Genomic DNA, 27405 nt, shown 5'->3' on the forward strand with positions numbered 1-27405 from the left:
TGGTTACTGCAATATTAGCTCTGTTTTTGTCTGGTTGACCTCTGTGCCACCAGATGGCTTCACTGTGCAGGCCATTCAAGTTTGTGCCTCCGCTTATCGGTAAGATTCCCAGTCCATTTGCTTTTAAGAGATTACCGGACACACTAAAACTCTCTCATGAATGCATGTCTTTTAATGTCCCCAAGGGCTCACATCACCACGGGCACGACCGAAATAGCTCTGAACAGCTGCCAGTGAACCTATTAGGCGTATCTGTGCTTATACTGTGACAGGAGACAGCAGGTGCGTGTGTGTATAATTAAAAAATAGGTAATGTATCCCTTGACAGTAACCCCTTACTGCTCTTGGTATGCTTCATCGCAATACAGTGAGTATGCTTAACTGCGTAACATGTGGCGAAGCTAACTTTTGGGAACCTGCATTATGCAATGCTTGATTCTTGCCGTATTTTCCGCGTTTCGAAGCAATCTACAAGGAAGAGAAAGGCAGAGTCGCCACCACTGCTGACAGCAGCGAATTCTTTCAATGAAAAACACAGCACCGAAAAGGAGGGAAGCGTAGTCGCGAACATCGAAGCAGCTAGGCCTAGCATTGTCGTGGTGGCTACGGCTGCCAGCGGATTGGGTGTGCGAGAGGGAGCGCTGCTACAAAGCTGCGAGATAATACACGATCGCAGCGACGGTGGCTTTGATTAACAACATTCGGACCTGCAGTGACGGCAAAAAAGGCCAAAAAATCATATGCCAAAAGCTTCATGTTCAAAATTTCAGACGTCTTTATACATTGGTTCTATAGGTGCTGCAATGGCATCCCAATTGTTGGGCATGTTTGAAAATCGGACATTGACTATAACCATTGTGCACTGAAACGAACAAGGTTTTGTGTCTTGATTACTGGGTCACTATTTACTAGTTACCACAGAAAATATCCAAAATTTTTGTCAGTGGAAGTTTCAGACAAGGCCATTTCACAAACTACTTCAAACACAAAACATAGCTTACTTTCATGAGCCAAAGTAACATATTTAAGGGCTTACCAAGGGTGCACTGAACTGGATCAGAGTCCGCTTGTCACTCGGGGGAAAGGCAAGGTGTAAACAAAGATGGCACCAGCATTGGTGCCTGCCCAGAGAGGTGTTTGTGTTGCTGCATCTGAAACAAAAGCAGGAGAGTGATAAGAACTAGGGATTTGCCAATACTCTAATTACAAATACGAATTGAATAGTGAATGTTCAAATAATGTTCTGTGAATTATTTAGTATTTACTATTTTGTTTTTCTTTAAAGCACTGAATAATGCACGAAAGTATACAATTCCAAGTTAAACCAGATACAGTAAAAGCTCGTTAATTTGCAGCTCATTAATTTGAACTGACTGTTGTGGTCCGGCCACGCAGCATAGGTGCCTACGGGTAAACCAACTCGTTATTTTGCACGCGCATCGGCTCCTCCATCATTAATTCGAGCTACGCACCGCTCAACTGAGCGCCGCCGCCACACGGTGTTAAAAAAAAGAAAGAAAGGGGAACAAAAGAAAAAAAAAGGACCTGCAATAAGTGGTTTTGACGATAGTGCTGACCTAAAATAGAAAACAGAAAAGGTGCCGTCCCCTCGAGAGTTTTGTCAGTCAAGGAAGAGCGGGCATGGCCTTCAAGATGAGAGGATAGCGCACTTGCTCCCAATCTTGGAGGCCATAGAGCGGGCCACTGAAAGCTTTGCCTGACCAAGCCAGCGGAAAATCCAACATAGCGGCCTCCACGATCGGGTAGCGCGGCTCTGAACGAGTGACTTAGTCCGGAAAATCGAACTTGGGGGCGTAAATATGTCCGAAAAATGGGTCGCAAAATTGCATTAGCTCTTTGGGAACCCTGACAGTGCGTTTATGAAGTCCAGAATATCCATCAAGTCCGAAAAACCCGTTGGCAACTGTAATGAAGGCGCTCGGTGTCGGACGCCTGTTTTTCAACTTCAAGCAGGGTGAAGATGAAGCTATGCGTCACGTTAACACTTTGGAAGACAAACTCTTCTTTTTCTGGGGTTTTACGTGCCAAAACAGTTCTAATTATGAGGCACGCCGTAGGGGAGGCTACGGAATAATTTTGACCACCTGGGGTTCTTTAACGTGCACACAACGCAAGCACACGGGCGTTTTTGCATTTCACCTCCATCGAAATGCGGCCGCCGCGGCTGGGGATTTGATCCCGCAATCTCGTGCTCAGCAGCGCAATGCCTTAGCTGACTGAGCCACCGCGGCAGGTATTTGGAAGACAAACTGATGGCCATTGCTTTAAAGAAAAGAAGCAAAAAGTTATCACAGATTATTTAGGTCAATAACTATTGTGATTTACAAGTGCTATCTAGCAACCTGGTCTCAATTCTGGCTGTTTTTCAATGACCTTCATTATTTCGAATTCGGTTTAATTCGAACTCGTTAAGCGTGCCTGTGAAATTCAAATTAATGAGCTTTTGCTGTACTGTATTCATGACAATTCATTTTATTTTCCATTCTTCTTGCTCTCCATTATTGGCTTTAAGAATGACACTTTGCCGTAATCGCAGAGATTGGCCAGCTCACACAATAGATAAAAATAGAAAATCAAATGAATGATCATTACTAAATTTCTGATCAGATTTCTTTCCTAAAGGAAAAAGTACAAAAAAGTTGGAATACATTTTAGCAATGCACAGTTTGAAATAGGGCACAGGCAAGAAAAAGTAGGGACGACAAGGGCGACTTCTTTTTCTAGCGATTTCTAGCAGTCCATCTATGGCAACCTAGACAGCAATCCCCAAACTGTTGACTGGCGTTGGATCAAGCTTATTCAAGTTTATTTCTAAAAGGGTCTGTTGTAGCTCCACCACTCCACCTCTTCCTTTTGCAGTACTAGCAACTGTTGGGGTGTGAAACAAGAGAAACAAGAAAAAACTGTCAGCCCTCCATTGGGTGGAGATGGAAGACCAGCTAAGCTGTACTATGGTGGGAATTATGTATTTCCAATTATGACTATTAGATGTGATGGTTGTAATTGGTTATTTGAACTATTAAAGAATGAGAGCTATATATGATCCAGTGGTTTTTATTTATTTATTTAGTGACCACAGGGACCATGGCCTTATGGTCGCTACGGTACACCGCCATAGGGTGTACGGCAAGGTTGGCACGTTCTTCATAAACACGTCACCAACGCCGCGCGCATTCGGTGCGAACGCAAAACGCCGCCGCCGTCGACAACAGTTGTGCATGTTGGTTGTGTGACCGAATACAACCACTGTCAAAACACTGGCTACGTGACGAACGGCTAAACGACATTGTCGACGCTGTTAGGGGAGAGGCGGGCGAGGAGACCAGAGATACAGTCTACGCCCGTTATAACGGACCCTCATAATCCGGCGAAAAACGTCTGCTGTATCCGAAGTATGCAGGGGGGGGGGGGGGGGGGGGGGGAAGGAGGAGCGATCGTGCGACATAAAAATGTTACCGGAACGTAATATGCTTTTAAAATCGCGTTCTTGCCCGTGGAACAGCCGATACGACATAATCTGACGAATTACGGCCATGAATCAAAGATTAGACCAGTTTGACGCCGCACGCAAGCTTCAGTTTGTACACAAGGGTCTGGTACCACCCCCCCGCTTGAGGCAATTCTTACCTTTTTCATTGAACGGAAAGGTGCATGCGAGGAAAGAAACTTCATGGAACATGACTTTTTATTTCACAAAATATACTGAGTGATGAGGGCCTGCTTAGCTCCTGCCAGAGAAGACGCGGTCACCTTGTGTTGCATTTCTGTGAGCTGCAGAACTTCCGCGGAGCAGTCACCTTGCTGCTGCAGGAAATATCCTTTCAGGGCCTCAATGTAATCCATGGCCTGGGACGAAGAAAGCTTAACAGGTGCTTCAGTCTCTTCGCTACTGTCGTCTTCTAATAGCGGGTCAGAAGAGTTCTTACAAGTGCTGCGATCTCGTCGTCGTCAGTTGTTCGCTGTCGACGATGCCATCATCAAAACTGACGAAGTCGGCGAAGTCTTCGGCCCCCGAAAGCTTCTTGAATTTGGGGCCACACACTTGGCACACATGGATCTTGTAGTGCAGTGCTGGGTGCGTCATTCGCTCGGCAAAAGCCTGCCTGCTGAAGCAGTTGCGAATGACATCGCTTTTTAGCTGTGCCCAAACTGCTGGAAGAACTTCCACAGGAAACTTCACGTTCAATTTTGGTTTCCGCTTCCTCTGCATGTCAAAAAGCAGGCGCTCTGTAAGGCGGGTCCGGTACGCCAACCTTAACGGAATGGACCACACCTTGGTCGATTGGTTGCAGGGCGACGTCGCATTAAGCGGAAAGTACGCCAGTTCCGTTGCCTCAAGTGACGGGGGTTGCATGTGTGATGAACAGTTATCAAGGAAGAGAAGTACTTTCCTTTTCTGTTTTTGCCATCCCCCTATCAATTTGAGCAGCCAAGCGTTAAACAAATCCTTCGTCATCCATGCTTTTTTGTTAGCCTCCCAGTCGATCGAGAGAATTTGCATGTGACGCAAGGCACGAGGTCGTTTTGACTTTCCAATCAGCAGAAGTCTCACCTTTTCTGAAATCTGCTTCCTCTTGCGTCCAGCCATTCCACACAAGCGCAGCCGCCGCACGAACACAAAGAAGAAAATGGACGCAGCGAGCCACTTCACTGGATTGGCTCGGCCGCGCCAGCGACCCGTTAGATGCCGACAACGTTGCCAGACATACTATTGTTTCCCGGCTAAGTAGAAAAAAAAAACAGCATATTGGTGTCGGCCCCGCGTAACTCTGCCATATAAGCTCAGTCCAAACAATTTTCGCCCTAAATTTAGTCCGTTCTAGCCGATAGTCCGCTATAGCAGGGTCCGTTGTGAGCGGAGTGGATGCCATTTAAAATGCGTGGTGACCAAACAAACCTAGGGATATGGTCCGTTGTAACCGGAAGTCTGTTGTTCCCGGATCCGTTGTAACGAGCGTAGACTGTAGTCGGCGGCACGGGCGGCAGAGGTCGACAGGGCTGCGCGTATGCACTGCAGTGGGAGAGCGGGCACGCACAAGCACAGTCTAGAGTGCCTCGATGCCCTACTCGCCCACCACTCCCCTTCCACTGAGAAGTCGCGTTCGCTCCCCGTGAAAGCGCGCGTCCCTCGCCCTCGCGCGCTTCACTTGCACATAAGTCTCGTTTGCCCTCCGCCGTGCGTTCGCTCCTCATGAACCCACGTGTCCCTCACCCTTGTGCGCTTTCACTCGCACATACAGGATACGGCCAATGAGGGCCACTGCGGACTCACTGTGAAGGATGAAGCTGCTGGAGAAGCAGAGACACCGGACCATGGACGAAAGGGCATCATCTGTGGAACGCGCCTCCACCTGGCGCTCAACAGGTTTGGCCTCCGACAGGGGTGAGCCGGGGTCGATGGCAGACTCGTTGTGCCGAGAAGCAGGGCTGGCCACGGCAGAAGACGTGCTGCCTTCTTCCTCCCCTCTCCTGAAAAATACATCGTGCACTTTACCAAAACGTAGGATAAGCGGAACTCTCCGAATTGCCCTGCTTTTTGTGGTCTTGTCTTACACAACTATTTCAGCTAAATTTCCAAGACTGCAAAGCAGCAAATACTAAGCAGAACTCTTTTGTTGAGCTGAACCTGGGCACTGAAAATGTCGGTGGAAATGCAAGGTCGCTGACGCCCCATCTACGTTTTCTAAATATGCACAAGTGCTGTACATAAGTAGATCAAACAGATCGCCAAGCTAGCCTAAGCTGATACAGAACACTGCAACACGAAACTCTATTAAACAAAATGTGCAGTCAATGCTACATTCAGTAGAACAATGAGCCTAGGCATGAAAACTATTATCATTACTCAATATCCTTTTTCTGTCCTGCTCAATGTAGCGTTAACAACAGATTCTGCTGCAATCGACCTCTGTGGAAGCTTCAGGGGAGATGCAGGGTTAAAATCGTAATTTTCACCAGAAATATGCATTTTCCAATTTTGCTTGTTTTTTTTTTTATTTTTAAGCATTAGAGAAGCTCCTCGCCAAGTTTGGTTATTATCTGCGCGTCCGAAAAGAATAAAATTAGCTTTCTTACCCTGCAGTTGCAGGAGTTTTGGCATGATTTGAGATCTTTGAATCGATTTTTCTAAGTGTGCACTTTCCGGCACTTTTTGGAAAACTATCATTTTGAAACAGCAAAAGCGAAATGTGCACTTTCCGGCACTTTTTGGAAAACTATCGTTTTGAAACAGCAAAAGCGAAAACTATTTGTAGGGTTGTTTCCAAGCTGAAAAATTTGTGAAGAACAAGACCGTTTTGAATTTCTGAACTGCCGCTACTGAAACAAATGTATAAATTTCTGGATTGCAGTAAAAACAATTAAAAAACTTTTTCAAGTGATGCAGTTTCTAAAAAGAAGGCACAAAATGCAGGCAGCTGCCCCTATCCTGGAATAGTCTAGAAGATATTTATCAGAAAAGTTTATGTAACTTATAATTTAATAGATAATAGTTTTGCTAAGGTGAAACTCATTTGCTCAATGGTACATGCATAACTTTTTTCTTTTGGTGCTAGGGTAATCAACTTTACTAACTTACTGCATGTTCATACGACAAGAAGACAAGTCTCCTGATGAATTTTGTTAAAAGTGGCATGTCGGTACCAGGCACAACAAACAAATACAGAAGGCCTTGAAGCCAATTAACTTGGTTTTTTGCAATGAGCCAGGCTCCTATATATAAGCAAATTGAATCCAGAACTTCCTACTTCATTGCTGACAACTAATGCAGGAATGTGTCATGCAATTAGACAGCCCAAAATTCTTGTGCACATTGCATGCTGCCTAAAGACGCACCTGGGCCTTCGGCTCTCTGGCGACTTAGTCATGGACTTGTCCTTCCGGCCTCTCTGGGACGGCCCTTGCGCAGACGACAGGAATGACTCGCGCAAGGACTTCTTGAAGGACTTCCGGCGAGACATCATGTCACCTGATGCAGCCAAGTCTGCGTAAACACAAAACAGAAATCATATCAAGAGAGGTGTGAATACAGTGTAATGCTTCATAAACTAAACCTTATCATTACTGGCTAGAGCCAGTGGCTGTGTCTACGCATCCTACATTAAGGTGCATAAAATTAGCCCAGATGCAATAATTTACGGTTACAACTACAACATTTCCTACTCATGCAACAGTGTCTTAAGGGGACTTTACTGCGGTAAGCCAAGTGAACACAAGTAAATTCATTCCTACATGCACACAAATAAGTCGCAGTTTCGCCGAAGGCAAAGCATCAATTGCGATAGCAAATTAGTAGAGAGCTATATGGAGTAAGGATAGCAGTTTTATTGGCTGTATGAACTTGGATACATTCGCTTACTAACTGAATAAACAAGCATGGTGCCAGCGCGCACAAGCAAACACTCGACAATCCAACAATGTATTGAAAGCAATATGCAACGCATCTCACTAATCCACACTGAAATCCACAACGCCACCAATAATTCAAACACCCCGCCACCGTGAATGGGGAGAGTGCTATTGCACGGGAGCACGCTGTCCCCGCTCGTGTCGCAGCGCGGGCCTGGCAGCTTTGCTCTTTCCATCTTTGACGCCTGCGGCGGCGTGCACTCTTATCGACGCGCCCACGAGACTTGGGGATCGTTCTGCGCATGCTCCGATGCGAGCAGCCAACCAATGCGCACGTCGAAGTTTAGAGGGGACGGTATTTCGGCTGGCGCCGCTCAAGCGGCGTAGTGTGACTGGGCACAGGCGACGCTCGCCCGCGCACCATTAACGTCGGACTATCAATGCGCCTTAAACACACTTGCAGTCCCCTCTAATAAACTTCAATGCACGCGCCGTCGGCTGCTCTCTTCAGAGCATGGGCAGAATGGGAATTTGCATTTTGAAATACTTAAGGGGGGACGTGGCTTTCGATACCAACTTTCTTATTTCTGTGTGGATTTTTATGAAAATTGGCAGACTTATCAGCAATGTTTTTATGATACTACTGTATAAATTTCATAAAGATATCTTTAGAACTTTTTTATGTACAATATTTTTCTCCTTGTGGCCTTGTTCCAAGCCTGAGTCACTTATAAAATACGATAGAACACTTGTTCAAAGCACTGTGCATTCTAAGATGAATGGTTGAGGTCGTGACACTCTTAGATTTTTTTATTTGCAATGCATTTTTTTTTAGTTCTCATTTTTTAGGAGGTGACTATACCACAGGCCTTTAGGCTGTGAGCAAGTAGTCGAATCGTTAATTGTAGTAAAGTAAAACTGGAAAAGCAAGAGTGTCATGCCCTGGACAGTACATCCAGGAATACAGGGAAAAAAACGGAACTGAAATAGACCTAGTGGTCACAAAGAAATCAGTGGAACAAGCAAAGCAGGAAGCAAGAAAAGTCGTTTTGAGAAAAAGGCTTTCAAACTCAAACTCAGCCTTCAGATGTTTTTGAAATGTTTTATGATGCAACCTCTATGTGAGACATTCATTATTGACCAGAAATCGGTCTCGCCGATTTCTGGTCAATTATGAATGGTCAATTATGAAACAGCCTGTACAGCTCTCATATTTACATCGAAAATTTTGCGACCTTCCTTTCGCGGTGACAACCACTCCTTCGCGACACCGCCGCAAAACGCGCACGTCAGTATCATTTGCGCTGCTAATCCAGGTCTTGTTCCCAGCTGAACTGAAAGTCCCGGCTGGGAGCACTGCTGGCACTCATCTTTGCCGAGAAGCGCGTTCAGGGCTGTCATTTGAACGATAAGAAACTCCCCCGCTTCTTCCGTACTGGCAAGCACCTTCACCTGTCAGTTCCATTTTCTGCGCGGTCGCAGACAACGAACTTAGTTTTGCTTGCACTTTCACGGCGACCTCTCGGGATGCTTCGACCGATACAAAATGCGGCTCCAGGCGTGCCTGAACGGTGCCGCCCGTACTTGTGGACGGCGTAGCAACATCGTGCGAAGTGCCGAGACGAGAACCAGAAACATCCGAGGCGCGATCGGTGGATGCATCCGACGATGTGGAACGCGGCACGACAAGCTCAACTCTCGTGACAAACATCTCGTGCTGCTCGCAGGAGATGTTTCGCCCGCGAATGAAGTGCCAGAGAGCGACTCCTCAACATTGTCGACACAAGTAGGCATTCCGGCCGCATGTGAAGTGCTCGGCGGCGGCTCCTGCATGGCATCATCGGCACGCGTACGCATCCTGGCCGCGTGTGGAGTCCTCGGCTAAGCGTCTGTGACTTCTTTGCTATGCTGCACAGTACTGCCAGGCGACCTTGAAGCAGTCTTTTTCACCTGTCGGCGATTTTCGCTTACGAGTGCCGTAAACATGAGCCGTCTTGTACTTCAGCGGTCGCCGACCCATGGTCAACTTCCGAAACTACGCCCCGCAAGCGCTACTGATGAATGCGTCGAGCCGTATGTCTAGAGTAGCGTATCACAACACAAACCAGCTTCCGAAACTACGCTCCTCAGGATATGTCCAGAGGCGCATATCACAACACAAGTCAGCTACATTCCGCAAGTACTGGCGATCCTGACGAGCTGAGATGCCAAGAGGCGCTTATCACTTGTGGAGTCCGCTGCCGAAACTACGCTCCGTACGTGCTCACGGAGATGGCGAGGCGATTGTCAGACGCGCGAGTCACGGGCGATATCAGATGAAAGCTTCTTCAGAAAAGCTTTTTTATATATATATATACACCGCACATACAGACGAACACCGCACGCGTAGGCCTGGCGGCGCGGTAGCAGAAGACGCGCAGCGCCAACGAGACCAATGGCGAAGCTCCAATTGGCCACGTGACGGCCGTGGCCAATCGGAGGCCTCGGAACGGCCTTGAATCATTTGCTTTTTGTGCGCTTGCTTTTGAATGGAGGAGATGGCAGAGCGGCAAATTTAAAGACGGAGAAATGCGCTTTCCAACAAGGGCAAAATGGCGGCGCTCGGTTGCGCCGTTGCGGAGATATCGCGGCTCGAAAAACGCCGTTTTTTTCGCGATTTCCGCTGAATTTTTTTGCGACGTTGGCTGATACAAAAATTTTTTTGAGCACTTCTACGCGGTTTTCAGCGTTCATATTTCGGAATCAGATAAAAAAAGAGTTATAGAAACGGAATATATGCTTTTCAAAAAATTGATTTTTTGGTCATTTTTCGCGATACGAAAGCCGCGTCCCCCCTTAAAGCAGGTAAGAAAGATAATGTCATCATGAGGGTCATTGAAATAAATTGAAAGCGCCAGAACAAGGAAGAAATTTCCTTTAAATAGAAAAAATAAGGACAAATAAAAAAAAAGAATGGAGACTGAGCTTAAGTTTCAGTTGCCCATAAATTCAAGAAATGTTTCCTATCAATTGTAGGTAATGTTCAGCGTATTCGGTTTAAATGGAAAAAAAGTATGCCAATCTTTCTTTCGACAATTCCGTTTTAACTGAAAAGTGATAGTGAAAGCATTAATGATTATTACAAGACATCGATTGGCACACAGCTGTGAGCCCACATATGCTCTGATGAAAGGAGCCTGGCAAGGTCATGGTCATGCGTCAGTCTGCAGCCCAAGAAATCTTTACATTTTGCTCTTATTTGCAGCCATTTTACCTGCTACCGTGACAAAAACGAGAAGCAGGGAGGGGATGAGTACACAGAGGGGTCAAGTGTGGCCCTTTGGTCTTTGTGCTGCCACCACTGTGATAGACGAACTGGGAGAGTTCACTGATGGTCACGCAAGGTCGTAGTATCTACCTAATAATCTTTTTATTCTGTATTATTTGCTGGAGCTCTGTACCCGCATAATGTTACAGTCTCATTCTATTTGTGTTGGAATATCAAACTAATGTTAATTCCTACATATAATAGTTGCATCACTGTAAAGTTTTGTGCTGCCCTTGCATGAACTGTCTCTAAAAGTCGCTCTTAGAGACTCAGAGTCTTTTAGAGACTGAGTCTCTAAAACCTTTGTTATTCGGTGTGTTATATGCCACTACCATATTGAACTACAGGATCTGCATTCATACAGCACGTTTCAGCATCAACAAAATTAGTGAACTAGATATTCACCAGGAATAAATTAAAAAAAAAAAAGCTAAGCTAGACAAAAAATTATCCCCCTCCAAAACAAAAAGTCAGTGAAAGTTCATCTGGAAGATATATTAACTGGGGAATAACAAAAAAAACTTTTTATGATGGAAATAAATACCATAAAAAGCATGTCAAATTTTGGGGAAAATAAAAACCTTAAACACTGTACTCAAGCAATTTGGGCCACATTAAAACATTAACCAGGCAACAACAACAACAAAATAACGAGAGAGAAAGAAAGAAAGTCACTTGAGCTGGAGTTTTAGCTAATTTCCCGTCCATATCGGCAATATGTTGCAGAAAGATCAATACAGTTTGAATATTGGCCAGTTGGCAAGTGTCAACTGCTTTTTCCAGCTTAACTTGCAATGAGCATGAAAGAATGATATGATGAGAACATCGCTAACAACTGAATTTCATGAACTTGCGCATTGTGAATTTTGTGGGGGTATGCTCTGCGTGAAGCTAGGGCTGAAGGAAAGCTCAGGATCTAGCCACACACAGTCGTTCCGTAGTACTCGCCAAGTCGTAGTGCTTATAATCACAGCTACGCTGGGTTCAGGCGAGTGAGGCAACTAGCGGTGTCAACTCTAACAATGTTTATTGCTGCGTGCAATAAGTAACACTTACAGAGGGAGAGACTCCTCTGTAATAGGTAATAAATAGGCTTGCTTCGTTGCGCATGATAGTCAGGCACTGAGGTCACAATTTGTGGCAGGTATTCTTAGATTGGTGGTCCGGTTTGAGGTCGGGGCACCAGGGAGAGAGTCTCCCCTGGTGACGGTCTTTTATACCTTTTTACCTTTGCGAAAAGAATGTTCTCCTCGTGCGTCGAGTACCTTTTCCTTTCTCGCAGGGGGGGGGGGGGGGGAGGGCTCTCCCATGTCTACGGCGGCTCTCGACGCGTCCGCAATGTGCGAAGACGTGAGTACGTAGGAGGAAATGGGCGTGTGTGCTCGCCACAATTCATGCAATAATTCCATAAATATCTTAGTAGTATACTTTTACCTGGGAACAGTCCTCACACAATAAGAGTGGCATGTATTAACTGAAAGTTAATTTTAAACAACTGATTGAGTCAGTACTCATTAAATGAGTAACTGACACGAAAATTTTTGGTCCCACCTTTTTAGGTACCTGTCGACTCTAGAATTATGGTACAAAGCCTCAACTTCTCAAAGGCATTACAAATTATTCATCCTAGCGCCTTTTACGAGATCCACTCAAAATGAAGTGAAAAAAGACTATTCACATCATCAAAAGCAGCGGTCACGTGATGTCACAAACAACTCGAGAGCCTACCGGTTGTTGAAGGCCATACAATGACTGTTGCAGAAAGCTGCCAAATTTACCCTTCGAATTGGGTGCTTCTTTTGGAAATGCAGGTGAACTCGTTCTCCCCTCTTGTCCTGTTGAGTCTTGAACTCAGCTTTCAGCAGCATGATGAGTGTATGTGTATGGATCAGTGGTGCCTGGTACTACGAGACTGCCCACCGTGGCCCATTTCGGTGGCGTGAATTTTTCTCAACTGAAGCTTCGCCGCACTTCGCACATGTTTAGAACTGGTTGCATTAAAAGGTAATTATTTGTGGTGCCCTCGAGAAATTGAAGCTCCATAGTGTAATTACTGGGTTGACAGCTACACAGTCTGAACTTGTAAATATATTTTGGGAAAACAAATTGAGTTGTATGTTTGGCTATAAATGAGCTATGCGAGACACAAAAGTACACTGCACCTTTGCACCATGAGTTGGGTCATAGAGGTCTTCTTTCGTCTCTGGATGGGGCATTCCTGCAGGGTCTCGGCCTACAATGTAGAAGTTGCTGCCGCACACCATTCTTGCCTTGGCGTGCCACTGGACCTACACGGAAAATACATGAAAGTAAGTATGCAGCTTGTTCCAAGGTGAAGATGCTATAATATTACATGGATCTTAGTTCAAAGTTAAGGCCAAAATTTCATTCTGGTCTGGAAATCATATTGCATGCCAATTTAGTCCCAAACACAAGTGATTGGCAGAAACAGCCATGTCCCTATACAATTTTTATGGCAACATGTCTGTACAACACAAAATAGTGATAAGCATTCAAAGATTGCTTCAAAAATGCGAGTAAAAAGTTTAACAATATGGTATAAACTAAAGGACAATGCATAAAACAAATTGCATAAACAAGACAGGCACTAAACAAATTCAGAGATAAAAGGAAAATCGGAAACTGGCTAGTGCAATCGTATTGAACAAGATCCATGCGCCGCCTTACGTCTTAAGAGGAAAAAAAAAAGCAGCTGCTCTTCAAACACTCATGAAGTGATAATGTTCCAAATATTGCCAATAATTAAGGCCACAAATTAAGGCCACTGTGCCTGCGCATATCAGAGAAAAGGTCTTAATGTGCACAGTAGAGTTATTTTGTTGGCCTTGTGAGACAGAATCTGAATTATGTGGTGGCAAAACACGCGACATCTTCATCGACTTTCATCTGGTGCCTGCGACACTCCGGCACCTATTGTCCATTCCACGTACTACGCTGTGCATGCACGTGGCATACGATGCAATGGCAATAAATGTGTTTTATTCTATACACGTAATGCAAAGTTGGATCTTAATTATTACCATCCCTTCTGCACGCGTTTCTGCAATGACTGGACATTCAGAAGTGCCACGCTAGCTTAGTAAAGCTCTTGAACTTTGGGCATTGCGGCACAAAACATGCAGATTGGTCTTTTTGGATCCAGAGGGCAAGCTGCAGTGGCAGCCAAGATAAGCGTGGCAATTACCTTCCACCAGCTGCGAGACAGAGCGGCAGTATATGCGGCAGCTGAATGATGCTTGCGTGTGGGCGTTCGGGCAGCTGCACGCAAGGACGAGGCATTGACACTGCCGCGACACTAATCACTTGCTGCCACAGTAAAGCCCACTGCAGATGTACTAAATCCCCAAGAAACACTCTGCGTGACTCCCCAGTGCAGCTGCCACTGCTCTGAAGTCCTTGGGTCCACCCGCTCAGGCCCTGTTGCGTGCAGCAGGTGCCAGTCATGAGGCCGATAGCAAAAAGTTACCTCCATATTTACGAGAAGTTCCTCTGCTTTTTACCAACTATGAAGTGCTCACAATGCAAATGTATTATATAAGACCAGAATATGCGAGCACCGGTAGTGCAATTTCGAAATTTCTTTTTGCAACAACGATGACGGTTCACTTAAAGGGGCCCTGAAACACTTTGCTAACTAATCATAGAATGACCTCACTATCAAAGGATGTCGTCTCACGAATCTCGTGCAGCAAAATTTTTTTGAATCCTTCAAGCATTAGTGGAGTTATCGCACCAATACCCAGCTTTCTCTTTACATCTCCGCTAGCGCAATGGAAGCCACAAAGCGGAGAAGCCAAGAGGGCAAAGCCCCGCCCAAGATACTCAGAAGTTAGTGCCGAAAGGGCTTGTTGCGGCACCCAGTGGCAGCCACGGAAGACTATGCTATGCAGCATGCCACTACTATCTTGGAGTCCAAGCACAGCAGATACATCTATGTGGCAGTGAAAAGATGAAATTTTTTTTCTGACTTTTTGAGATCACAAACATACATATGCTTCATTTATTTAACTAAAAATTTGCAATCACGTATTACTGAGAATGCTCTTGCAATCACAAAATCAGTTAATAGCTGAATTGGTGGGTCCAGCTGCTTGCGATGACACTGCATGACGACATTGTGGAAGAATGAGCACACGATTATCGCCGTTTTTGACATGTGATTGTTGATTCTCTGCTGCATGCGGTGCAATAATATTTGGCTCACAGGCTCACAGCCGCCTCTACAACAGATCGGCAACGTTTTCTTACTATATTCAAAAAGTGTTTCAGGGCCCCTTTAAGCAGAGTGAAACTAATGAATGTTGCACCACAATGAAGTATTCGCATGTAGCATGTGCCACTACCACCCAATCCCACTTTCCGCTTCCATGCAGTGGTCCCGCATACCTCAACCACACGTAAAAAAAAAAAAAGTATGTGCAAGACTTTCATTTCATGTGCACTGCCTTGTATAGACCATTAACCACAGGGTAAATTCAGTTTCGCATAGCTGAAAGAATATGCGTGAGGCCAAATTTTGTCTCAACGAGTCTACCGCCCAGGTGCATACAGATGGTCTAGACATAGAAGCACTAGTCTATGAAAGAAAAAAATTTCAGCTTTCTTAATTGGCAGCAGAAGTCACACCCCACACCCCCCCCCTCGTTCAGACAACAAAATCCTCTTCTTTCTGGGGTTTTACGTGCCAGAACCAGTTTGATTATGAGGCACGCCGTAGTGGAGGGCTCCGGATAAATTTTGACCACCTGGGATTCTTTAACGTGCACTACAACGCAAGCACACGGGCGTTTTTGCATTTCGCCTCCATCGAAATGCGGCCGCCGGGGCCGGGATTCGATGTTCAGACAACAAAAACTGCCACACATTGCCTACTTTTATTCTAATAGTACAGCCACCTCACTTTAATTGCACTCTGCCATACCTTACTGAACTTTGATTTATGTACATTGAAATTTCTTATTTTTTTCCTGGTAGATTGTGGGGTTTAACGTCCTGAAATTGCAGTGGGTTATGGGAGATTGTATTAATTTTGACCACCTGGATTTCTTTAACATGCACCTATGCATGGTACAAAAACATTTTTGCATTTCACCCCCATCGAAATGTGGCCACTGCGGCCAATGCCGAATCAAGGTAACGAGTGCAAACTACGGTAAATGCTATGGTTAATTAATGACTGCATGTTTTTGATTTCCTCTTACACACTCCCATACAACAGATCTCTTTGACCCCGTGATTAAATTCAAAAGGAAAAGCATAAGCAGCGTTGTACCAGCTGCCAGGAAATTAACTTCCTGTGTAGGTGTGCAAGTAAAATGATTGCGAGTCAAAGAGCTAACATAGCAAGGTATACAGTAGAGAAAATAGAACAAGGAGAAATGCCTCAGCGTACATGCCACAAGCTGACAGTGAAATTATGAGGTTGAAGTAGTATCTTTTTTTTTTACAGTGGTGGTGCATGTCATACCTGCCTCAAAAGCTATCAATTAAGCCGAGTGATGGCACTGTCACACGACAAGGCTGTCATGAGAGAACAGAGACTGAAACCACAGTGCTTGGTATTGTGAGCTCCCAGTGGCACCTAGCCCTTTCATGTCAAGTACTAGAGCGGTAGCGATGGCACTGTACTGCCTTCCCTAACCTGTCCAGTGGCCTCACCAAGAGTGCGCAATGGGCAATCCGGGTTACAATGATGCCTGCGCGCACCACACTATGCTAAAAGGCACTATTTGAAACACTAGTATGTGTGCATTCGAAGGTACCCTCCTTCACCTAGTTTCACACTTTGTGTTATATTCATGGTTGCTTTATACTCTTGCAAGTGAGTATATTAATGACAGCAAGTTGGCTGGATATCTCACACTGGTAGAAAACAATAGAAATGACTTGCCGTGTGTACTGTGCTGCAGAAAATCTGCTTACTCGTGGAGCAAAACGTGGGGAAAAGATTCTGTGTTCCCATTTTCTTTCTGTACCATGAATCCCTACCAACTTGCTCAACTTTCAGTTGCTCAAATTGTTCCTGCAGTTCATTTTAAAGCAATGGCCCTAGCGAACAGTACATTATCGCTTTGTTTTGGTTGGGCTCAAGTGCATCTTTTGCCTCGCTCATTTGTCATTACTTGTGGAGCACTACCCATGCTCCCAAGCTTATATTGGTCAACAACAAATGCGCCGAGCGACATCTATGCCCAAATGCCCTACAACTCGGAGGCAAATGCCTCCAAGTTATAGGGCATTTGATGCAGTGTATCAATGCACAAGTTGGCAAGACAAGACATAGTTCGAGTTATTCAATTTTGCAAATTAGAAATGGTCAAATGAACAAGATTTTACCGTAATGGCTTACTAGTTTATCTTTTGCTGTTCGCAACATTATTTTGCAATGTTCCAACATGTTAAAGAATTTATGGATAAATGCTTCTGCTCATAATTCGATATTCGAAGTTAAAAGGAATCTAAGAAGAAAACTAAGTTCAGGTGTATTAGTAAATTACCCTCCTAATCACATTGAAAAGGGCACTCTCACCACGAGAGGAGGCTTGATAAGCCAGGGAAGATGCACAAGCAAAAAAAAGGTGGCAACGCCGCCTTGAAGTTCCCGTACCAACTCGCCATGATGTCAAATTTTTACGGTGTATGCTCGGGCCTAGTTAATTTTCTATCGGTAAAGATGGACTACATTGTATTCTAAAGGAGCAAAAGAATGACCTTAGAAAGTCGAGAACATTAGAAACTATATTTGCATCCCAGATACCAGTATCGTTTTAGGACGGGTGGAGAGGGCACCCGCCGGCATTGCCGGTAGCTGGCACTGCCGAGACAGGCATTTTCAGGAAGCTGGGAACACAAAAGAATGGAAACAACACTCTTCCAAGGGCCAGAAAGAAAAAGAAGCATGTAGGAAATATGGGAGCTGAAGTGCCAGGAGAAAAATAATAGTCCCTAGCCTGTGCATAGTAGGCAATATGATAACATTTAGAGGTTAGGCTGTGCAACTTTTCAGAAAAAACTCTCCGTAGTTACACACACACACAACACACACACACTACCTCTTACCATACCATGCCCATTGGGCATCGTTAGCCTACTATCGGTGGTTTGAAACGCTGCTTTCGGACGTGAAGGAGGAGAACTATATTTTTTGTTTTCTAAGCAATTCAGTTTTTTCTTGCCAGGCGGTAATTTTTGAACACACTCCCGACGTTTCGTAATTGTCAAAGTAGAAAGCAAAAATGGCTGCCTCCGAGAGCGGCGCGCGCGCGCTTCAGAAATCGCAGATCTTGCGATTCCACTGTGTCTGCATCCGATTTTATCGATGGATCGAACAGCAGAGAGTAAGGATGCTGCTTTTTCGTCGGACTGACTCCGAGAGAGACCACAACGCAAACCAGTCCAGAACATCGGCGGCCGCAGCCTGGCACGCACAACTGTAGTGCGTGCAGTTAAATTTTTGTAGAGGAATGCCTGTCCAATGAAAAATTGATTTTTTTTGAAATAGTGCCTATTAGACAGCAATACATTTTGTATATCTCAGAATTTGTTAAATTTTTTTCTTAGTAGATACAAGTCTGTCTTTACATACTTTGTTCAATTTTATCCCACAATCTTGATTTTGGCAATTGATCTTTTTTTATGACATACATCTTGTTAGTAAAACTTATGCATGAAAAGTACATTCATACTGCTTTTTGTTTATGTATGAAATAAAATATTGAGTGCAGTAGTTCCATCAGAAAATAAATCTGGCGTAACCTACAAAAGCTATTTTCCCCATGGCAGAGAAAGAGTTAAAATCACGAAAGCCACAATATTAATGAAGAGAAAACTTCTGATGAAAAGCCAAGTGAACTTGATAGTAACTAAGGTTCACATGTTAATGTGACACCATGTGGCACTTGAATATTTCATTATGATGGTTTACTGCGGTGTGTCGACTCCTGTAACCTTTGTTCAACGTTCTGCGCACATTATCGTTTAAAGGGACACTAAAGGCAAATACTAAGTCGACGTGGACTGTTTAAATACCATTCAAGAAACCTCGTAACGCTTGTTTCGTGCGAAGAAACAACTTAGTTTAGGAGAAAATTGCATCTAAAGGGTCCGAATACCTTTATGGCAATTCAAATCTCCCGCCATGCCAAACGGGGAGTGGTGACGTTGCATACGCCATAACCGCCCTTTGCTGCCGTCGGTGAGTACGGCGCCCGGCAGATGGCAGTAAGATGCGCTGCTTTTGGTAAAGTGGCGTGGATCGTTCGGGCATCCCGCGACATCATATGGAAGTGGATTTATCTGCTAGTTGCAGTTTGTGCGAATTTCACGAGCCAGCAAAACCAGCACAGCACTTTGCGATAACGGAGCTGCTGAAACGCGAAAGTGCGGGCGGCGCAGAGCCGAGCGAAAACAAAACCTTTCAACCACCTGCATCGCTGTCAACGGTGTAATGTCAATGAGTTCTTTTTTCTAAAAATGAAACAGAACTGGTCAAGTAGCATTTTCTTTCCTCTTATAGTACAATACAATGATGTTTTTATAATCAGTGGTTGAGTACTAGGGAAAGAATTTAAATGAGGAGTGGCTTTGTCATCGGGCAAGTACTTGAATGTCCTGGGGGAGTCTAATCGTGGCCTGCATTTACCTCAATTTCTCGATTACTAATGCTCTGCTTGTGGTAATATTGACTCCTTAGAGATACTCGAGCATTTAATCCTTCACTTTAGCTTGACTTAGTATTTGCCTTTAGTGTCCCTTAAAGGGATAAGCCGTGGTTTTTCTATCATTTCGAGACACGCCCTTTCCATTGGTACCATATTCCAAGAACATATTCCGGATTGTAGATGGTCCCTGTAACACCTAGATTTTTATCTCTGTCTCTTTCTCTCAGGTGTGTGGTGTGTGTGCGTGCATGTGTGCGTGCACATCGTGCCTGCATACACATGCATGTCACCTCCTGACACTAAGTTAGGACAACGGTGCATGTAAACAAAATATCAGAGTGGATAGTGGCCAAACATGAAAGAAATATGTAGCTAGCGCAGCACTGGCCTGACTTTCACTTGAAGATTTGAGATGTGTTTTCTGGAGTAGTAATCAGCAAAGTTTCAGTAACAGTGCTCAAACAATAGTACCTTTGGTCGTTATTTTATAAAGTTTTTACACACTATGGCACATTAAATACTGATCGGTGGGTAGTTTTTTTTTTTTTACATTTTTTGTAAATTAACATTTACTGCTTATCAACACGTTGATCCCTTGCACGCATGGGCCAAATATACTTCACAGTAGACAGCCCAAGTAACATGTGTACACGATTAGCACACTGTAAATTAATTTTTAAAATAACATGTTTCAAGCTAAATGGCATGCTCTAATTACCTCAGTTGGTCCAGCATACATCATGGGGGAAGGAAAGATGGCCAATACAGTGAGCTTGGGGTCTAGAACACCACTGTCCAGTACTGCCCTGTGTTGCTTCATGCGCACTGCCAGGGGTACATCATCATCTTTCGTCCAGCCACCTGGGAAAAAATACACCATTGGCTGTACGGCTGCAGGCCACAGATACTATAGCCTCGGTCACTTGTAGAATGAACAAAGAATTCCTACAATGTCTGCTGTTCACTTGTAGCTAGTGTTTTACAGTGAAACAATTATAGGTAGTGCTTTGCATGTTGGGAGATACTACAGAGTGACCTCGAGCTAATGAAGTTTGACCCAACAAAATTTTGATTTACTGGGTGCGCGAGGTATACGAGGACATGGCTCTGAATCACAATGAACAACATTGTCATACAATCTGCCTAGAAGCTTAATTTTCTATCTACAACTTATTCCAGGGTATCAGCTTCCAGTCTGGCATAGGAGATGAATCCGTACAGTCTTACTCGCCTTACATGCAGACTATAGCGACTTGGTGATCACCTTCTTGAATGTTACCAAATCTTATTTTGGGGGGGGGGGTTAGACAACATGCCACTTCTAAGTACAGCTCAGACCACTTATAAAGCAACCGCTTATAGTGCAGCTGCGCAAGAAGAAATACCGGTTAAAATGCGGTTGCTGGGAAATGCCGCAGACAAGCAAGGCAGCGAGCGCTTCTCAATGAGGTGCGCTGGCCAAGGGGAGAGCGATGAGGGCGATGCGGAGGAGGAGGTCACATGGAGCAAGCGAACGTACAAGGAATGGAGGAAAAAAAAACGTGGCCGCAGTGTGCTGGCTCATAGGCGACGGAAACCTTTTGCTCCGGCTACTTGTCAGCAGCGCACGCTCTGTACCGAACGCATGCTGTTACAATTCCCTTAGAGCTGCGATGCCCGGACCACGTGTATAGTGAATTCCGATTCCCGCTAAGCGACCATGCTTGGACCACGTGCAAACGCATGGCGATCGGTGTGCCTAACGATCTCGCTCATTAACATGAATAGACGTGTCAGTCGCAAGGGTCAGAGACAAAACCTGTCATCCAGCCCTCAACCTTGCTCCCCCACAGAGGATGTTCACCCGGCTCCGGTCTCCTACTATTTCTGCTAACCTTTGGATTGCCCTAGCCTGCAGTAGGGGAGAAGAGAGGGAGAAAGTGCCCGGATGGTGGAGGGTATAAGAAAGCCAGCCAGCAGCCATGTGGAGGACACTTTTGCTTTGCCCTAGCGTGCAGTTGCATCCACGCTGAACTTTTCTTGTACATTGTTCTTTGGAGCACACCGCTCACCCGTAACCATGTATTAAACGTCTGTTATTTGTTCTTGTGTCGTCTCGTCTTCCCTGCCGGACCCTCTCCAATGGTCAACCTGGTTCGAGCTCCAAGCAGATGCTGTTGAAAGGTACCCCCGAACCTCGGCCCGTAACAATGCGCATTGTCGCTCTTTGGCTTTTCAATTTGCGTGCGACCCATTTTTTCGGCCACAGACAGCGTTGCTAAAGCTATCAGGCAGGCCAGAAAAACAAATTTCGACAGTAAAATAAATTTTTTTTTCTCCAGCCCAGCGGAAAAAAAGACCAAGAGTTTTTTTCGTGTCCGCCCGTCGCTAACTGCAAAGTACAGATATCACACGTGCAACCTTTAAGACTCTGCCAGTAGTGCGTTCCGCAAATTCATCAGTTCGGGACATTGTCCACACGTGAGCTGTTGCCTTTCCTACCAGTAGGCACACTTACAATCATTTGCTATAAGCGTTCACATTAGTTGCCGGCTGATCATCTGCAAACTCTGCTTCATGTGCAAGTGGCAGTATGTGCACGTGAACTCACACCAGATCGATGTGCATTTGTCTATGGGTACGAACATGTATCACGGGCAAGCTACCGACGGCCGGGTCTAACCAGTATCACCTTGTGAGGAGTCTGTGGCCAAAGTTGCAGATTGGTGCAGAGCCAACGAAATGCTTCGCAGTAGCTGTACAGCACATGAAAAACAGAGGAACCACCTCGCTAACGAAAGTGAGGGCACATTCCAGTCATATGCTTCGATTCCCGGACACATGCGGCTACTTGGTCAACATGCTTTACGCATGCACAACCTTTGAAAAAAGTTTCGATTATAATAATACACGGTACTGCTCATAGTGCGGAAATTCGCGACTCTGGCGACTTAGGTTATAAGTGGTCTATACCTGCAATGGATTTGCTTTCTCCCACAGGGCCTGCGAGACCCAAAGGTGGCTGGCTATGAACATCTGCAGCCATGCCACCTTCAATGTGGCATCCCTAGTTCCTAATATAAACCTGCTATGCATGGGCAGCGTCACTGAGAGGGAGACTAACAAGAAGCCACACAGTGTTAAAAACTCACTAAAAGCTGCTATTGTGGACAGCTGCCCAACATTAACACGCACTATGTGATAGAAGCATGCACCCATTATCGAAGCCAAATTCAGTTAATAATTGAGGGTGAAGATGGTTTTATTCAACAGCTTTGAAAATGGTAGTAAAATAAACAATGTGAAAAAATGCTTAACCTTGCACTCGGCCGCGCAACGCTTGAAACAGCGAAGCTGGGCGATCGTAGTCCAGCGTTTTCCGGAAGTGCGCAAACTATTCATCTTATTACTCACGATGACGATAATTTCTTTTCGCGCGACTCAGACTTACGGCCGTCACTGTGCATTGCATAGCGCAGCTTGCAACACCGACACCACGTTCCACCGCGTTGCAATGCCGACAATGCGTTCCAGCAGACCTGCTCCGTGAATGCGTCTCTCTCTTGCTCTCATTTTCTTTATCTCTCTCCCGAGCATAGTGCGCAAAACCTCTTCGCACGCTCGTACTCTGCGACATGAAGAACGCGCCAGCTGTGGACGACGACGCTCAAACGCAATCATATGTTTCGTATAAATGCATGTTCTGCAAGCGTGGCTGTATAGCCTAGTGGTTACAACACTTGCCTTGGGACCGTGGGTACCTTGGTTCGAATGCCGCTTCGGCAAGAAAGTTTATTTTCTTTTATTTCTTTATAGTTTCTTGATACGAACCACAAATTACAGCTGGCTTAAACAGCTTTGCTGTTAAAAAAATTTGTAACGGATACTTCAATGCTTGACTGAAATACCTCGTGCACCTAGTAAGCAATTTTTCTATTCCCTTGGAATGCTTCCATAGACAACCATGCTTCATTTCCCTTGATTTAGTAAACTAACTGCTTTGCTGTTTTATGACTTTTTGTGTGCTTTACAGGCATTTTGGTAGCCTTTGTGATAATGACGTATGTCTAACCGGTGAACAAAATACTTTCTGCTATTTGCTAGTACAGCACCTTGTTTGTGCCCATGCTAGGCACATTCCCCTCATGCTGGTTGTGCACTCCGGATCAGGTAATAAAGGACAGATGCAAGGCTTTGCAAAAGACAATGCGGTAGCTGTGTCACTGGCTTGCATTTCTTTTGTTAATGCATCCAAAATGCTAAAAATTGGCGAATGTACAGTTCAGACTGATTGCACGACAAAAGAAAAAAATTGTTACATGAAAAATCTATCAGGATCTCTTTTAGTGCATATTTACACATTCCCCATAAGTTTAGTCTCTCCATGACCACCAGTGCAAACAGCTGTGATCTATGATGGACAACGGTGATGATAATGGCTCTCATGGTAGGCAGTTGCCAATTGTGGGAATGCAGTTTTAGTTTTGTAGTGACTAATGCATAGGCAATTCCGTCAAATAAAAAAAAATGCATTAGAACTGGGTTAAGCAGCCTTGATTCCCCTAGCTACTCACCAAGTGGATGAAGCAACAGCACTGGCTTCTTGTAACCCTTCTCTGTCAAATGCTTCCTTGTGTCTTGCATAAGCAATGCATGGCCATTGTGAACAGGGTTCCTCAGTTGAAATGCAAACACTGCATCTGCCTGTGAAATAAATTTAGAGATTTTGTTAGACACATACCAAATTGCAAGTGCAGAGATTTCTATACATAAGCAACTTATGAGTAGTGTACAGTCAAACCTCGATATGAGGAACCTCAATTTTTTAATGAAATTCGCGATGTAACAAACTATTTTCATTTCACGAACTTAGTTCCATTGAAAATGGCGTTTTTTTTGTGATTTAACAAAGTAATTTCGTGACATGGTTCGGATTTAACAAAGTTTTCAGCCATTTCAAGCATGTACTTGGAGCCTGTATGGCTAGTAAACCTAGCAAAAAACTACAATTATGTCGGCCGAGGCAAAAGTTATTTCAAACGTCCTTCCGCATAAAAAGTTTGAGTGGAAAAAACGGCGTCAAAGCACGCACGCTGGGACACAGTAGACAAGAAACACTGCTGCACCATTTGTCGCGTTAGCAAACAATTTGCCGAGGCCGCGAAGCGTGCGGCAGCCCACAGCTCTTGGAGAAATATGACAGCTGACGATCGCTTCTGCGCAAGAGGGATGACCAGGGCGTGAACAAGCATGCTTGAGGGAGGGAGGGAGGGGGCTGGAACGCGCGCCTGTCTGCCTTCTACCTAGCGCGAGAGAACATCTTGGAGATAACCTCTCCCCGGCAAGTGCAAAGTCGAACCCGAGACAATCTGTGCCTTGATGCGCACTGGGTTCCCAAGTGTCTAGTGTTGGCGGTCGTGTAATCTCAAGTTTCCGAGACACGGTGCGAAGCGCTCACTCGCATTGCGGCAGAGAGTCCGTGGACTTCCGAGTAAGATCTGTTAAACCTTTTGAGGCGTTTTATACACAACAGCAATTGAAGTGGGAGGTAAGGCACCAAGGCAACCAGCAGGTAAGCTCTCCCAAGTAACAAAGGACCTAATAAAGAAACGACAAAACATGAATGTGGCAAACTCAAGAGATCAGATGGAAGTAGCTGAACTGTCAAAACTGATCAACAAGAAGAAAGTAAGGGATATTCGAAATTATAACGTGGAAAAGATTGAGGAAGCAGTAAAATATGGACGCAGCATGAAATCAGTGAGAAGAAAACTTGGCATAGGACAAGGCAAGATGCATGCACTGAAAGATAAGCAAGGAAATATCAGTAATTTCTATGACATAGTAAAACCAGTAGAAGAATTCTACTGACCCTTTTCGCGGAGCTGTTTGCTCTAGAGGAATGAGATGGCGCTTTCAGCAGCACGCCATACGTTGCCTCAGCGAATACGCACGAATACGAAACCATTACTGCTTCTGCCCTGCTACTGTGCGATCAGTTGTCGGAAATGCAAACTGGGTGTTCGGTAAAGCACTTTGCCCAATTCATGCTGCAAAATGTGTAACGATAAAGGGAAGACGTGTGCGGTAGTTTGCTGCAAAAATAACGAAGTTCGCTGCAAAAATAACGATTCACATATTAAGGAATGGAATCAACCAGTGTCGCCGCTGCCATAATTGGACTGCCTGTGTTGCTGCCCTTCGCTATGCACGGCTTTCCTTGATGATCAAAAAAGATAATTCATCCGCCAGCCTCCAATGAAAGGACCTCAACTACGGAACGTTGGCACTTAAGAGGGAGTACCGCTCGTTCCAAAAGGAAGTAGCGCCACTTAGTGGCATAGTAAGCTTATTGCACGTTATCTACACACATTCACGCCTACTCGCACACAAACTTACGCCCACCCTATCGCCAACGTATCAATAAGTGAATGGGCGCACACTTGAATCAATGTGCCGAAGCACGAGTGACGGCGACTACAACGACAAGACACGAATTTTTGAAGCTGAACGTTTCGTGACGGTCCACAGAGTAAGCGAGGGACTATTGACAATACGTCTTTGCTGCAAACTACCGCAAAGTACAGAACATTTACATTCCAAGCTGTGTGCACAGCAAGAACAAATCTGTCGCAGTAGAGCACACCCGCGAGTGATTAGGCTGAAAATAAACAATCAGATAGTGGCCGCACTGAAGAACTTTACTGAGTCAGAAACATGACAAGCTGCTGCTTCAAAATGTTTGCCAATAAAGAACGAAGAGCACACTGATCTCGTTACAATTCACAACAGAAAGTTCGGACACCTTGGAATACATTTCTAGCTGCCCTTTTAGTACAAGCAGCATATACGCTGCTCGCGGCGTTTGGACAAGGCTTAATGAGCCCTGAAAGCACTTACATGTCCTCTAAATCTGTGGTCAAAGCTTCCGTGTCCTGTACAAATCCACCGTCTAGGATATGCGTCGAAACGGAGGTTTGCTGCTCTACACCAGCGTCACGCGCTTGCATTGTAAACAAGGAGGCAACGGAGGCAGCTGAAGCAAGCAATGGACGTGTCACCATGCGATAAAACATAGCAGCGCCCACGGAAGCGCCGCGAAGAGGGTCAATACTGACCTGTAACAGTACTCGGAGCACTCACGCTACCTTCATTCGTAGTGATGAAGAGGATACAGAGACTACTATAACTAGCGATGAAGTTAGAAGAGCCTTGCAAGACATGACTAGGGGTCAAATAACAGTCAATTTAATCAAAGATGGAGGAGATATCATGAAAAAGCTTGCGACCCTTTATACGCAATGCCTCACAACTTCAAGTGTACCAGAGATCTGTAAGAACGCTAACATTATACTAATCCATAAGAAGGGAGACGTTAAAGAATTGAAGAATTATAGACCCATTAGCTTGCTTTCAGTATTGTATAAAATATTCACAAATATAATATCCAATAGAATCAGGGCAACACTTGACTTCAGTCAATGAAGAGAACATGCTGGCTTCAGGAAGGGATATTCTACGATGGATCATATCCATGTCATCAATCAGGTAATCGAGAAATCCTCGGAGTACAATCAAGCTCTCTATATGGCTCCCATAGATTATTCAGTAGAGATACCAGCAGTCATAGAGGCATTACGTAATCAAGGAGTACAGGAGGCATACGTGAATATCTTGGCAAACATCTTCAAGGATTCTACAGCTACCTTGGTTCTCCACAAGAAAAGCAGAAAGTTACCTATCAAGAAAGGGGTCAGGCAAGGAGACAATCTCTCCAATGCTACTCACTGAATGCTTAGAAGAAGTATTCAAGCTCTTAGACTGGGAAGGCTTAGGAGTGAGGATCAATGGTGAATATCTCAGCAACCTTCGGTTTGCAGATGACATTGTCCTATTCAGCAACAATGGGGACGAATTACAACAAATGATTGAGGACCTTAACCGAGAAATTGTAAGAGTAGGGTTGAAGATTAATATGCAGAAGACAAAGATAATGTTCAATAGCCTGGCAAGGGGACAAGAACTCCGGATCGCCAGTCAGCCTCTAGAGTCTACAAAGGAGTATGTTCA

General features: G+C 44.9%; 1 protein-coding gene across 3 annotated transcripts in view; it reads right to left on the reverse strand.

Annotated features, from left to right (window-relative positions):
• Positions 1-27405, reverse strand: part of LOC119436481 (bifunctional 3'-phosphoadenosine 5'-phosphosulfate synthase-like) — a 93201-nt gene that overhangs the window by 9018 nt on the left and 56778 nt on the right. For 2 of the 3 annotated variants that reach the window (XM_049658062.1, XM_049658060.1), the window contains exons 9-10: positions 23910-24039; positions 20075-20217 (exon numbers count right to left, since the gene is read on the reverse strand). In XM_049658062.1, the coding sequence (XP_049514019.1) occupies positions 20075-20217; positions 23910-24039 (273 nt within the window). Of the gene's footprint in view, positions 1-12837; positions 12964-20074; positions 20218-23909; positions 24040-27405 lie in introns of all 3 variants that reach the window. The other variant, XM_037703337.2, reaches the window with a different exon arrangement.

Source organism: Dermacentor silvarum, chromosome 1, assembly GCF_013339745.2.
Source record: "Dermacentor silvarum isolate Dsil-2018 chromosome 1, BIME_Dsil_1.4, whole genome shotgun sequence".
Lineage (NCBI taxonomy): Eukaryota > Metazoa > Arthropoda > Arachnida > Ixodida > Ixodidae > Dermacentor > Dermacentor silvarum.